Source organism: Artemia franciscana, chromosome 8 (genome assembly GCF_032884065.1).
Source record: "Artemia franciscana chromosome 8, ASM3288406v1, whole genome shotgun sequence".
Classification (NCBI taxonomy): Eukaryota; Metazoa; Arthropoda; class Branchiopoda; order Anostraca; family Artemiidae; genus Artemia; species Artemia franciscana.
Window position 1 is genome coordinate 41,140,955 of NC_088870.1, and position 14,576 is coordinate 41,155,530.

The 14,576-nt window shown below is 34.2% G+C and overlaps 1 protein-coding gene across 1 annotated transcript in view; it reads right to left on the bottom strand.

Moving 5' to 3' along the window:
* Nucleotides 1–14,576, bottom strand: part of LOC136030439 (DNA polymerase theta-like) — a gene marked incomplete in the record, with an annotated part of 266,307 nt that overhangs the window by 63,297 nt on the left and 188,434 nt on the right. Inside the window, 3 exon segments of the mRNA XM_065709422.1 lie at nucleotides 3,831–3,981; nucleotides 10,439–10,612; nucleotides 14,054–14,398. Coding sequence (XP_065565494.1) covers nucleotides 3,831–3,981; nucleotides 10,439–10,612; nucleotides 14,054–14,398 — 670 coding nt within the window.

The window sequence follows — 14,576 nt, forward strand, 5'->3', positions numbered from 1 at the left end:
ACATTTAGAAACACGTTTTGAAAAAAAGCTGTCAAGTGAGGCAGAAGAAAGGTGTAGACTAAGGAGGAAAAAGCTGTCGAGTGAGGAGATTCCGAAAGATTAGGCTAATTTTCAATTCATTTATTTGAATAATATTCCACGGACATTCATCCAAACCTCCATTGTAAAACTATTATTAAAATTTGTCGAAAAATTTAGTCTGAAATATAAATTGCAAGCCTAAATCTTAATTATTAAGGGGAAAACCAAAAAAAGCTTTACAAATATTCCTTGTATTAACGAATAAGCAAACTGAAATAAGTAAAAACAAACTTATTCCGTAAAAGAAGAAACCCAAAGAAAAGTAAAGAGCTACATTAAACCTAGCGGTAACTGAAGCGTAAAATGAAAATAAATCAGTACCAATAAATAAATAAAACTCAAAAGGAAACAGAAATTTTAATAAATAATCAAATCATACTTATAACTATCACAAACTACCGCAAACAGAAGTAGAGCTCCTTTATTGAAGGATAATACTACAACTGTTGTACTATGCCAATTGATTGTTTTTAAAATTAGACACACAATGATGATTTCGATGCCGAATTAATGCGCAAAACTTTTTCTTTAGTCACAGGAATAAGCACTGAAAATTATATCAAAACTGTTAACATGTAATTTTTTTTTTGAAAGATTGATTTTTTTTTCAAACTACCTTTGGGGGCAAAAACTATTTGAAAGCTGATTGTATTGGAAATATTAAAGATTTAACGTGCAACATAATGAGCAGCAAACATGCAGAACTGATTATTTTTGCGCTTTTTAAATGTTTGATATTACTCTTCCCTCAACGACATTCCCAGGGAGGGGAGGGGGGGGTTATAATCACATTTTTTCGTTCCCATTTTATATAAACAGTATGGCTACTTTGCATATTTCCTATAAATTGAGGATTTACCTTTGTATTTGTTTTCTTTTTAGTTTAAGAACTGAGTCGAGCCCACAGTAGCCGAAAATTTTGAAACATGTTTCGAAAATTAAAAATCAAACAGTTCGTGGTAACCAACTGTAGTAAGGAGCGACCCGGCTCAATAGTAACCGAAACTCTAAAAAATGGTATTTTGATAGTTAAATCAAAAGAATCGCATTTTAATGCTGATTTTAATATATACGTTTCATCAAGATTAGTCTTACCCATCTAAAGCTACGAGCCTGAGAAAATTTGCCTCATTTTAGAAAATAGGGGGAAACACCCCCTAAAAGTCATACAATCTTAACAAAAATCACATCATCAGATTCAGCGTATCAGAGAACCTTATTGTAGAAGTTTCAAGCTCATATCTACAAAAATGTGGAATTTCGCATTTTTTGCCAGAAGACAGATGCGTGTTTATTTGTTTATTTGTTTGTTTGTTTTTTTTCCCCGGAGTGATCGTATCGACTGAGTGGTCCTAGAATGTCGCGAAAGGGCTCATTCTAACGGAAATTAAAAGTTCTAGTGCACTTTTTAAGTGACCGAAAAAATTGGAGGGCACCTAGGCCCCCTCCCACGCTCATTTTTCCCAAAAGTCACCGGATCAAAATTCTGAGATAGCCATTTTTTTCAACATAGTCGAAAAACCTAATAACTATGTCTTTGGGGACGACTTAATCTCCCGCAGTCCCCGTGGGAGGGGCTGCAAGTTACAAACTTTGACCTGTGTTTAAATATAGTAATGGTTACTGGGAAGTGTACAAACATTTTCAGGGGGATTTTTTTGGTTTTAGGGGGGAGAGTTGAGGGGGGGTTACATGGGAGGATATTTCCATTGAGGAACTTCTCATAGGGGAAGAGAATTTCAATGAAAGGGGCGCAGGATTTTCTAGCATTATTTGAAAAAACAATGAAAAAATAAATATGAAAAGTTTTTTCTACTGAAAGTAAGGAGCAGCATTAAAACTTAAAACGAACAAAAATTAATACGCATATGAGGGATTTACCTCCTCGTAATACCTCACTCTTTACGATAAAGTATTGCTAGTAATTTCAACTATTTATTCTACGGCCTTTGTGATTCAGAGGTCATTCTTAAGGAATTGAGACAAAATTTAAACTTTAGTGTAAAGAGCGAGGTATGGACGAGGGATGAACCCCCTCATATATGCAATAAAAACATACGAATATAGAAGTTCGTTACGTATGTTAGTTCGTAAGTTACGTACATTTTTTTACCAATGAAAACGTTCGTAAAAAATTAAAAGTTCTAATTGCCCTTTTAAGTGTTCCTCGGCCTCCTCCCTCGCTCCTTTTTTCTCAAAATCTTCCGATGAATTGCAATCAATTAATATGCAAATTTCGTTTTAATTATTTATGTGCGGAGAACCAAGATCAAAACATGCATTATTTCAAAAACGTCCAGAAATTAAATAAAAAAAAAGTTTTTTTAAATGAAAGTAAGGAGCAACATTAAAACTTAAAACGAACAGAAATTACTCCGTATATGAAAGGGGCTTTTCCTCCTCAACGCCCCGCTCTTCACGCTAAAGTTTCTTACTGTTTTAAAAAGTAGAGTTAAGAGAAAGAGTCAAACTTTATCGTAAAGAGCGAGGCGCTGAGGAGGAAAAGCCCCTTTCATATACGGAGTAATTTCTATTCGTTTTAAGTTTTAATGCTGCTCCTTACTTTCATTTAATTTTTTTTTTATTTAATAAAAAAACAAGGTGGACTTTATGTATAAAAGAAAATGTTAATTTAAGGTTAAATTTTTTTCAAAAATTAGATATGAAGATCTTCTGTTGTGATGTCTCTGCAATAGATTTAAGTTAGAGAACCTTTACAATAGATTCAACCCTATACGTATACAAGATTATCACTTAATTTTTTAATAAATGATGGGTTGCTTTGAGTACTCCAGATGCAGCTGGGTTATCATCATTATTCTTTTGTATTCTTTTATACGTATACAAGAAGGAACAGAAATAAAACAAAGATAAGCGATTTTTTTCATTTTATAATGAAAATAGCACAAAAGGTATTTTTATTGTAAATGCGAAAAAAAAGAAAAACAAAATCATTTTTTTTAGATCTAAGAGGACAAACTATTTGTCAAGATGCAAGATACAAAGAATTTTTTTTTTAAATTATACCAAAAAAAAAAAAAAAAAAAGTGTGAGGTACAGAGACATGTGTACCCCACAGGTCCTATATATATAATCTTCAAGAAAGTGGCTCAAAAAGAAAGATAGTATTCACTGCTATTGCTCACTGAAAATTACAACAGAAAACTTACCATAATCTGACTCCCTATATCTTGGAACAGGCAAGACAGCATTAAAAAAGAAAAACAAAATTTAAAACGCATTTTGAATTTTGAAAATAAAGAACGATGTGGCCTCTATGTATAAAAAGCCATTAATATAAAAACTATTTTTGACCGAATTTGTTGTAAAAATGTCTGTTCTGATTTCACTTAGGGAGCTGGAGCCTTTACAATAGATTTAAACGTATATGTAGGCCTATACAAGATTATCACTTAACCTAATGACAAAACAATGGGTAGCTTCATATACTCCAGACGTAGCTGGGTTCAGGAGCGGATTTAAAGCAAAATCTGGGGGGGGGTGAAAAGAGCGCCAATTAGAAAAATCCTGGGGGGCAATGCGACAGGGGAGCCAATAATTGACCAAAATTAACGATTTATTTACAAAAAAAGTGAAATACAAAAAAAGAATCAGGGCGCCGGAAAAAAATATCGGGGGGGGGGGTCTCCCGCCCCCTAGATCCACCACTGGCTGGGCTATCTTGGTTGTTCCTTTGTATTTTTTTAAACGTATAAAAGAGGAGGAAAAATAAAACAAAAGACACTCACCTGCATATGTAGAGGCTTGTTGTTGTAAAGACTGCAGCATTCCTTTATTACATGAATATTTTACAGCAACTACATTAAGGGGTACTTCATTCACAAGGTCATACAGAGCTAAAGACGCGTAGAATCGATAATGTATTCCAAGCTGTCGGGCCTTTAAGAAAAAAAAATGGTAAAAGACAAAATGCAGAGAGACAAACGAAGAAACAATAGAGCCGATATCACTTAGAATAACTCAGAGGTGGTTTTAAGGGAGGGACAGAGGGGGGCACTTGCCTTGGGCGCAGAGACTTTAGGGGCGCAAAATTTCAAATAATTAATCAAACAATTATAATCATTTTGTATTAAAAAAATTGTTTTAAAATACAAACAATTGAAACAATTTAATCGAAATAATTAATAGTAATTAAATAATCTAAATAAACAAACTGGAAAATAATAAATTATTAATTCATTAATAAATGGAAAATAATTTGGTCAATAAATAAAATTGCGGTTAAAATTCGGCCTTGTGGGAGGGGGAGGGGGGAGCTAATTAACGTTTTGTCCCGGGCGCAAGAATCGCCACTGGAATTCTTAATGTATTCTGAGCTGTTGAGCCTTTTAAAGAAAATAGACGAACAAAATTAGACACAAATAAACGAAAAAGCGAAACGAAAAACGAAATAAACGAAAATTGTCAAACGTACAAAAACATTTAAGTTACATTCTTAGACGACTAGACATTTTAAAAACCAACTTGGGCAACGGCTTGTCTTACTTGACTTATTCTTCCTGCTAGTGATCCAGCATAGAGGGATGCAACTCTTTGCCATCACTCCGAACGGCCCTTTGCAAGCGTAAGTGCTTCTTGAAGGTTAATACTGATCACGGGGATGTGCTGAATAAGAGCATTCCTACATCTGAACCGGAGCCTTTCACCGGAGCACTTCCAGCCATCCAGTTCCAGTGTCCGGAGTAAGTGGTACCCTTCTTAAACAGTCATTACCATGGGCATGGTAACCTTCTGGTAAAACTTGGGAGCACGATAGAACAACATAAAACCTCCACTGTTCATGCATTATCATGACCGAATTAGAAGTCAGCAACTCTGCTGGCAAGGATCTGACGAATGGCATCAAGTCAACCCCCAAAGGTCACACTTGAAGGACGGGTATATGGCACACGACATCGATACTGACCTTACAAGAGAAGGCACAACAACTTCAATGGACAGAACCTCCCTCAGCTCCTGCGTCAAACACCAGACAGAACCAAATACCGTCATCATATTCAACGACTAGTGAGAAGAGAAGAAGCCCCAATATAGCCACAAAGGACATACGGGATACAAGTCAGGGCAAAACCAAACAGGTTTGGTTCATTGCTACTCAAAAGGGAATTCATATTATTTCATGGTACTATAGGAAAAACTTAAGCATTGAACATTCAATTAAGATTTAACTTATGAATGTACTTAGGTTTTTTTTTGTTTTTTTTTCTAAGCAATGACATCAATACTTTGAAAGTAACAATAAAATTGAAACGATTTTTTAAGTATTTATTTAAATTTTTGCTTTAAGTTTGTGAAGCCAAAGCGAAGACCCATATTAAAGCCTTAAACCAGCAGAAATAAAGTTATATAATAGTTCAAACTTAAGAGAAATTATTAGAAATCCTAGAACAAACAGATTTTAAAATATATGATTCAGCTAAAGTTTGAAAAAAATTACCAGAAATAAGGGTAGACATACCATGCTTAAACCTTCTAAGGGCCAGGACATGTTTTACACTTTGTCAAAAACAATTTGCATTTCAAGTGGCGTTTTTTCTTTATTTGTCACAACATCAACAACAACAAAATAATATAACTAAGGTTTAGAAGTCAGAAATACCATAAAAAAATATTCCTCTCTCAAACCCTCTATAAGGCTCGAGTCATTTGCACTCGAAACTATTGCTGAAAGTCATTGCTGAAGTGTCATTTGCTGAAAACTATTTCTCCTTAAGAGATAAAATGCTGGATTGTACTTTAAACCGGTAAATTTGAACATGTAGTCAAAATTTTCGATAAGCTGCAATTTTGTTCAATAAGCTTGTAATAGTATGTTAGGAATGAACTTTGGGATGGAACTGGGGAGGATTTATTATTACGGAAAGAAAATCTGCCTACTTTTTTGTTTTCCATAGGGCTGACCCCCCTTTACCTACCCCATCACAACCTTCAATAAACAAGTACCTTTATTCATGTTTGACTAAAACAATTATTTCATCTTTTTTACTATAGTTTTTTAAAAATAAATGCCTTGACTTTAGGGGCCCGTGCCCACTACCTATTTTCTTAAGCAGGAGGGTTACCCGGATTCACGAGATCATGGAAATTTCAAGTCGTTTGCAGGAAATTTTTTTTACCCCCTCTCCCATCACACCCTTCAATAAACAAGTACCTTTATTCATATTATACTAAATTAATTACTTCGTTTTTTTGGTATAATTTTTTTTTTAAATAAATGCCTTGACTTTAGGGGCCCGTGTCCACAACCTATTTTCTCAAGCAGGATGGTTACCAGGATTCATGAGCTCATGGAAGTTTCAAGCCGTCTGCAGGAAAAAAAACTTTACCCCCCCCCATCACACCCTTCAATAAACAAGTACCTTTATTCATGTTCTACTAAAACAATTATTTCATTTTTTGCTATATTTCTTTAATAAATGCCTTGACTTTAGGGGCCCGAGCCCGCAACCCTTTTTCTTAAGCAGAAGGGTTACCCGAATTCATGAGCTGTTGGAAGTTTCAAGCCGCTCGCAGAAAAAGAATACAAATTTGATTCAATAAAAAAAAGCACTTCTTGGTCCAATTTTCAGACAAATTAATTTTTTTTTCATAATGCATTAAAGTACTCTAAGTCCAAAAATTTCCGGGTATAAGTTTCAAATCGTTGGAAAAAAAAAGCCCTTTTATGGGCCCCATTTCGCGGAACATTTTGCTTCTGTTTTCTATCCCGCACTGGGATCACTAGAGCTTAAAGGTGATACAAGTTTTAAACCGATTCTATGAAAGTTTTTCTTTAGGGGGGGGGGGGGCGTTTTCGGGTCCCATTCATTGGCACCAATTCAGGAAAATCTTAGATGGGGAAAAAATAATTTAAATGAAGAAAAATTCTTTTTTTTTACAATAGAAATACCAGAAAAGGGTATTTTTCAATGAAAATACAAAAAGGCGGTTTCCTTTTTCTATAGGGAGACAGATGCCACCCTCACTAAAATGATATAACTGGTTCCATTTCGAGCTGATTGGAGGCAGTTCGGTTTTTGCATCATTTCCGTGCCCAAACACACCTTACTTCTTCCCCAAAAAATATATAGTTCCCATAGCCCATGCAACGATTCTTGAAAATTTCAAATCAATTATTAAGACAATTCTTTCGGACTATTTTTCAGCTTAATATTTAAGGGAACCGTGCCGCAATAAAAAAAAAAACTGAATTCGGTCCTCTTTTGGGTTTTTTTTTCGAGGGAGAAACAAATTTCCCTTTCAACTTTTTTCTTGTGCATTGCGGTCTTCAGAGCCCAAAGACATAAGGATAAAAGCTTCGATGCCAATGGGAATGAGGGAAAAAATTTGACCCTTTTTAGGGTACATGTACCCCCAAATTTTTGTTTTGTGTGTGTACTAGGCCTCCCTTGGTCTAGGGATTTGCGGCTATAAGTTTCCTCTTCTATTTAGGAGACAATTTTGGCCATAGTTCAGACACCATTTTCAAATAAAAATCCCCCCCCCGTTTGCCTTGGTAATTTAAGACAACCTTGCCCCACAAACTTACGAGTACAACTTTCAAGCCTTTCTGAAAAAAAGTTTTGGGCCCATGTATGGGAACTAATTTTCTGGAAACCAGCATTTTCTTTCTTTTTCCTTCTGCATTAGTGTTCCCTTAGCTAAAGACTTAAGAATATGAACGCTGGTCCAGGTTAAAGAAGCTGTTTGGCACTATTCTGGGTCCCTTGATCGGAGTGCTCGTGATCAGGGATTTTTTTTTCAACTGCCCTTCATTCAATTTTGACCCTTGGAAAAGACAGTAGGAATTTTAGTTTCCAACTAAACGAGTCCCACCCGAGTTTCTATGACCAGCTATTCCATACAAAGTGACTGGGAAAAATATAATACACCGAAGCAACACGGCTCTTAGCTAAGCCAGTGCTAGAGCACTGTCTCTGCTGTGGCTTTATAAACTTACTACTCGATTAGATTATACGTAAAAAGTACAAGCTTCCCACATAAAAATGTTGAATTCTGCTTTCAGGTTGACAACATTATTAAGCGGATATACCTAAGAGCGTATTTGCAACGTTAATACTTTACAAATTCTTAGAGTGCCCTGGTAAGCCCTAGATTGCTTCAGTTACAAAACAAAAGTTCAAAAGAACTAGAAAAAAAGAATAGAGAGTGTGGATCGTGGAAGCGGTTCAAATATTGGAGAATTCATGGAATCATTGTCAAGACTTGCTGACTTGGACCGAAGCGAATACAAGAATCGTTTTGGCATGGTAATTTGTTTCTCATAGTGATGCTATTCTCCAAAATGTGGTGGAGACGGCTTTACTCAATACAAAATGTATAGAATTTGATGTGGGACTGGGGGAGGGAGTTAAACTTTTGAAAGGTTTACCAAGATGATGATTTAGACAGTTTGCTGTTTAAATCATCAAAATCAACTGTTTTAGCTGTCTAAAACAGTTGGACAACCTCTGGTTAAAACATTAGCTTCAGCCTGACCATCTGTGTCTAATGATAATTTTGGTCTCCAAGCATGGCCGAGATGGTTTTACTCAACGCTATTGTATGCATAATTTGCGAGTGTATGCACAAGGATATGTTGAGTTTGTCGTTGGCCTGCCGGGGGGGGGGGAGTTGCACACTGAAGGATTCATCAAGAGGATGTCGCCATTGGCTAATTTAGACAGACTCTAGTGGCAAAAATAGCTTAAGTACAACCACTTCTGTCTGGTGAATATTTTAGTCTCCAAATATGGCAAAATAGTTTTAGACTATCTGAGGCCGTATGCAACAAACCATGCTTCATTTGACGTCACTGCCTGACATGCTTCACTGCCTGGATAACGTCTCTCACGAGTTCTCTGAAGAGTAAGAGTCACGAGTTCTCTAAAGGGGTAAGAGTCACAGGCAACTCTATCCAAATGAAATAAAGAGTGTGTTCCAGGTCCAACAAAAAGTTAATGGTATTTAGCCAAAATTAAATATTTCGCTCCAGGTGAGAGAGAATTAACAACTGGAATGATCAAAAATTAAATTTGTATTACATTTTCTATTAAATTTTTCTTAATGCGATTAACGAGCGTTTTAAGTACAGTTCTGTACTTAAGTTCTGTACAGAAGTTCTGTTAAGTTAAGTACAGTTCTGTGCAATCCTCATCAGATAGGAAAAACAAAGGAGGCTGAAAGAAACAGGTAATGAATCTTTCCAGGATTGCAGTTAATTCCTATTAAATTTGCAAGTTTGACGTTAAACATTGAATGATTTAAGAAACAATATCTTAAATCACCAAAGACAGTGAAAATGAAAACAGATTTATTGAATTGGTTAAGTGGAAATTTAAACAGCCTTTAAAAAGACAACCTTTTTCTTTAAAAAGCTATAAAAAAAAACAGGGATTCAATTTTTAATGAAATAGACATCAATTATGCAATTATGAAGTTTTTGATAGTATTGGGCACCGAATTTGAAAACAAGAAACATGAGTGACAAATCAGCGAAACACAAGCACAGGGTACCAAAAAGCTTAAGAAGGTTTCCTTTGAAAGTGTAACTGCCTTTGGGAATGAGTTATAGTCAGTGTTTGAGTTTTTATCGACAAAAATATTGTCAAAATCAATTAGTTAGTTTTCAATTAGTTTTAGTCTTCATTTTCAATGTTCATTTTAGTAACACTGGTAAAAATGTGCACTTCCCTTAAAACCTTATAATTCTGAAATAACAGAAAACTTTTTTTTTAATAGGAATGTCCTCGCAATTCTTAGGAACAAATATATACCTAAGATGGGTCTAGGGGTGGATACTTTTATTTGATATCCTCGGTACTTTATGTTCTGAAATGGGCTATTGATGTAATTTGGCACCCTTACCCTTGAAGCATCAAGCATTGTGCATCCCCTCGATGCATATTACAGAGATATTGGAGCATTTCGATGAGACCAGATATATTGAAATTTTGGAAACCGAGTATAGGAGACAGATAAAAGACGAAACTTGATCAATTTGACATTTGTTTCATGGGAAAGCAATAAAACAGGAAATAGGAAAGCAGCATTCTCCGCATAGGAAAGCAGAAAAGCATTAATGCGGTTTCTTAAGGAAGCAAACGTACTATGGCCAATGACAATGCAGCATCATTCATAAAAATTGGTTTCTTCAGAAGAACTCAGAAGAAATGGATCTTTTATATTTTATCCAAAGTAAAGGAAAAAGGAGATGGGATAAATACAACAAAATTCTTAAACTTTTTACAATTAATTTTATAACTTTGATGGATAACGCAAGTTGGTGTTGTTTTTTTGTTGTTGCCAAAACAGGCTTGAGTTACCCCTTTCATCTGTTCGCAATACTTTGAATTACCTGCTTAGACACAGAGGAGTTCACCAGTCCTTTTAGAGCCCTCATAATGAATCTTTCATCAACTCCAACAGCCTTTCCAACTCTTTGTTTATCTGGCTCTAGGCTCTCCCAAATTTTCATATAGTTGAACCAGTCTATACTAGGCCACTGGTTAGATATGTTAATTGGAGTTACCTGAAATAAAATATAAGATATGGAGTGTCATTTTCACATGATAGGGGGAGAGCAATACTCCCTTTCGAAATAGGAAAAAGCTATGTTTAATTTTTGGGTAAGCTATTAATAAATGGCACTATTTAATCCCCATTCTCATAATGTACACGTGCTTGAGATCCTTTATGTCAAGATGTTCATTTCTATCAAATAGAAGGAATGGAATTGTATTAGCTGAAGTAATCCAAAAGACAGTAGTTAGCATAGTATAAATTTCAAAGGACAGCAAAAACAATAAATACATTTTGTGTTTTTCGATCGACATTGTCCAACTATTGTTGGTATCAGAACGGTTTGAATCAAGAATTCAAGATTAAATAACACAGTTTAGTATTAACAATTTTTATTGAAATTTTTTAAGTTCCAATAATTACTTATATTTACAATTAATTACATTAATAATATTATTAAAATTTTAACCACTCCTTCACTTGAGAAAATGCAATATAATGTGCTCTGGAATAAACAGAAACTTATTTTAATAGCTAAATAAGATATAATAAAAGTGATTTCACTGATCGGTCGACCTTGTTTTGTTAACAAACCTGGTTATTATAAAAATAAATTAATTAATCAATTTGTATTAGTTAATATAAGTTATTTTTGATTTTACAGAAAAGCGTCACCCGAAGCCTTTTGATTAATCTATTTTCTATTTCCGAAATTACATATTTGATTGTCCTTCACAAGCCCTTTACAAGGGGTTTTGAAAGGCCTTTACAAGGGGCTGGTTCAGAGTTTATCCCTATAAAACCTAGTTTTTTTTGCTATTTAGTCTTGATCTTGATTGGAGTTGGTCGAATTGGACTAAACTTTATTAGAGCTTAGCTATACACAGAGCCATTCATAGGGTTGGTGCTGCCCGGAGCAAGATTGATTATAGCTCCCCCTCTCGACTCAATATTAGCAAAAAAAAAAATCAAAGTGAAAAATTTGAACAAAGTCGGCAATCCTTAACCGCAGACCTCCCCCTAGACAAGGAGCCTAGGAGAGCTGCCACCCCCCCCCCTTTTAACGGCTCTGACCAATCAAAATGAGGTTGATTAGCGTACAAGTCACAAAAATTAAATAGGGTACATAGCGTAAATAGCGTATTTTAAAATTAAAAACAATTAAAATAAAGAAGATAAAAGAAGATTGGTCTGAGATTCTAACAAAATGAAACAGTCTTTTTATTTGAGCATCTTAGCCATAGTCTAGGTAAATAAATAGCATCTTAGCCATAGTCTAGGTAAATAAAATCAAAATTAATTAGAATCAGAACAGAATAGCTGCATTTTCCCACCAGATTAGTAAATGAAATAATTTATAGCAACAGCAAAATATCTCAAACTTTTTTTTTTTTTTTTTTTTTTTTTTTTTTTTTTTTTTTTTTTTTTTTTTTTTTTTAATTGAGTTGTCCTTGGTTAAGCACAAGATGCTTAATCTTTGGGACATGTATGTCTGATCTAAGTTTTTTCTACGTTTGTAGCTCGGATTGATATGATTTGTGTACAGTATACTATAAGGAGTTCTTTAGCACTTTTACAAAGCTTTCTAGATGTCAGTTCTATCGTTTGTTTTTCCTTGTTGTATAGGTTTTGTTCATGTTTTTAGGTTAACTCCTCTTTTTACTTTTTTCAACTGATAAGATGTTCCTAACATAAAGACAAAATATACTGACAGGTATACTGACCAAATCAATATTGATTATGGGCCAGAATTTATTTTTAAAATGCATTTTAATTTCAATTTTTAATTCTCGCAGTTCTCGCAGTACCAGGAAATAACAAAATTTTTTAATTCTGTATCGCATTTCGAGACAAAAAGGGAAACAATATTTTCTTTTGCAAATTAAAAAATAAAACAAAATAAAAAAATGCTTATTTTGCAAATAAAAAAAAGCTTATATTTTTACGAGTACACTTGGGTACCAACAAACCTTGGTTGAGCCATTTTCTTACAAAGATATTCGTTTTTTTATAAAACAAAATTTACCGGTAAAGTGAGGTTATTTCTGGTCCTTTATTATACAATACGCCGTTGCCATCTGTTTTACAAAATACATTTTCTATTGGTTTCTATAGTCCCAAGGACAGGGGATATCAAATCTGATTGTTTGAACTGGTTAAATGGGAACTTTCACAATGGCCTATCTTTTAGAAAAATTAGGAAAAATATTAGGAATAGATTTTTAACGAAAAAGACCTCCATATGCAGTTTTTAGCAGTGGCGGGTACCAAGGCCGTATACAGGGGGGTTTAGGGGATTCACTCCCTCCCCCCTCCGAAATTTTTTAACCGAATCGTAAAAACGTAACAAAAATAAATATAAACAAATTTTTTTACGTTTTTCAGGTTTTTTAACCCCATCCCCCCAAAAGAAAAAATCGTGGATACATTCTTTTCGGGTACCAACCTGAGAAAAAACATACGGTGAAAAATCAGCAAAAAATGAGCTAAACACATATGGCCCCAAAGGCCTTAGAAAGCGTAGCTTTCCTCTGAGATGTGGTTGCCACAACTACAGAAGCTATAGTTATCTTTAGAATCAACAGATTATTAATTTTGAATTCTTACTTACGGAACTTCACCAAATTTAATCAATTAGTTTAACTTATTTATTCCAACATTTCAACGCGGTAACATGGAACAAAATGTTGTAATGCTCCAGAAAACTAAAGTTTTTGAATAACCATATCTCCCCATGGTTCAACCATCATGTAATAAACATACATTTGGAACAACCATCATATAGCAAAAACATTTCTATTTTTATTTTAATGTTTTTGGTACTCTAAACAAAATTATGCTGTCTGTATACGTATTTTAAGCAAAAAACGTGATAAATGTTTCCAAGATTGTAAAATATTTAGCTGTTGGTTAGGCGTCCTCCAAATTACTGTACTGTATCATTAACATTTTTTATAATTCACAATTTATATCTATTTTTAGCTTCTGCTCCCTTACTTGGAAGACTTGACTAACTGACTTCAAATTAAATATAAACTATTGACATTTATGTTGGCAATCATATTGGCAATAAGAAAATGGTAATTATTCCCGTAGATATTGAAATACAACCAAGCTTTTGAAAATAGTTTCTAACAATAAATAGCTTTATCGCTTTTTGTAAGTCAAATTTTTGTTTTTAAAAACATATTCATGCTTTTGTTTTATATTTATTATATTCAGCGAAATCTTTTTTCGAAATTATTTTTAATAATTTTTCAAATTTATTTTTCGAAATTTTCTTTCGAAATTATTTTGTAATTTGGGTTCGAGAAAGTTTAAGATCCATCCTTTCAAATTTGGCACGAAAACATTTCATGGTTTCTTAATGTTGTCTTATTTACCCTGTTTACAATTTACTGTCTTCTGCTTATCTGTTAAGCTGCCTATACATTGTTGTCTTTAAACTTACTTGGAAGACTAAGTGCAAATCTGACTCCAAATTAAATGACCGTCTCGATTTTTGAAGATCTTCAAGTATAATCAAACTTTCATCTGGAGACATTGATGAAGCCAAGCACGCCATCCCTAATTGCGTTGGCATTAAACGAGAAACAGAATTGAGCTCCTCTACACCTTTCTGCTGTTTTGCATCTTCTTGCTGGTGGATAAACTCATTTTTGACAAGGAAGTCAACACACGATTCAATTAGTGTTAATGGAACTCCGCCTTCTTCTTTCATAGAGGTGGCAAGAAGAGTGTGATCAGCGTAAGCACTTAGGTCATCAGGCGAATGACAAATGCCACTTGCAACAACCTAGAAGAGCAGAAACCAAAACCCAAATTAAGAAGCATCACAAGACAAAAAAAAATGTAGATTGGAGCAGAAAAAAGAGAAATTTTCATTTCCAAAAAAAGAAAATGTTTCTTTTAATGAGACTTTAAAGATTTAGCCCCCAAAGACAAACCCCACCCTAAAGTCCAGTTTTAATAGG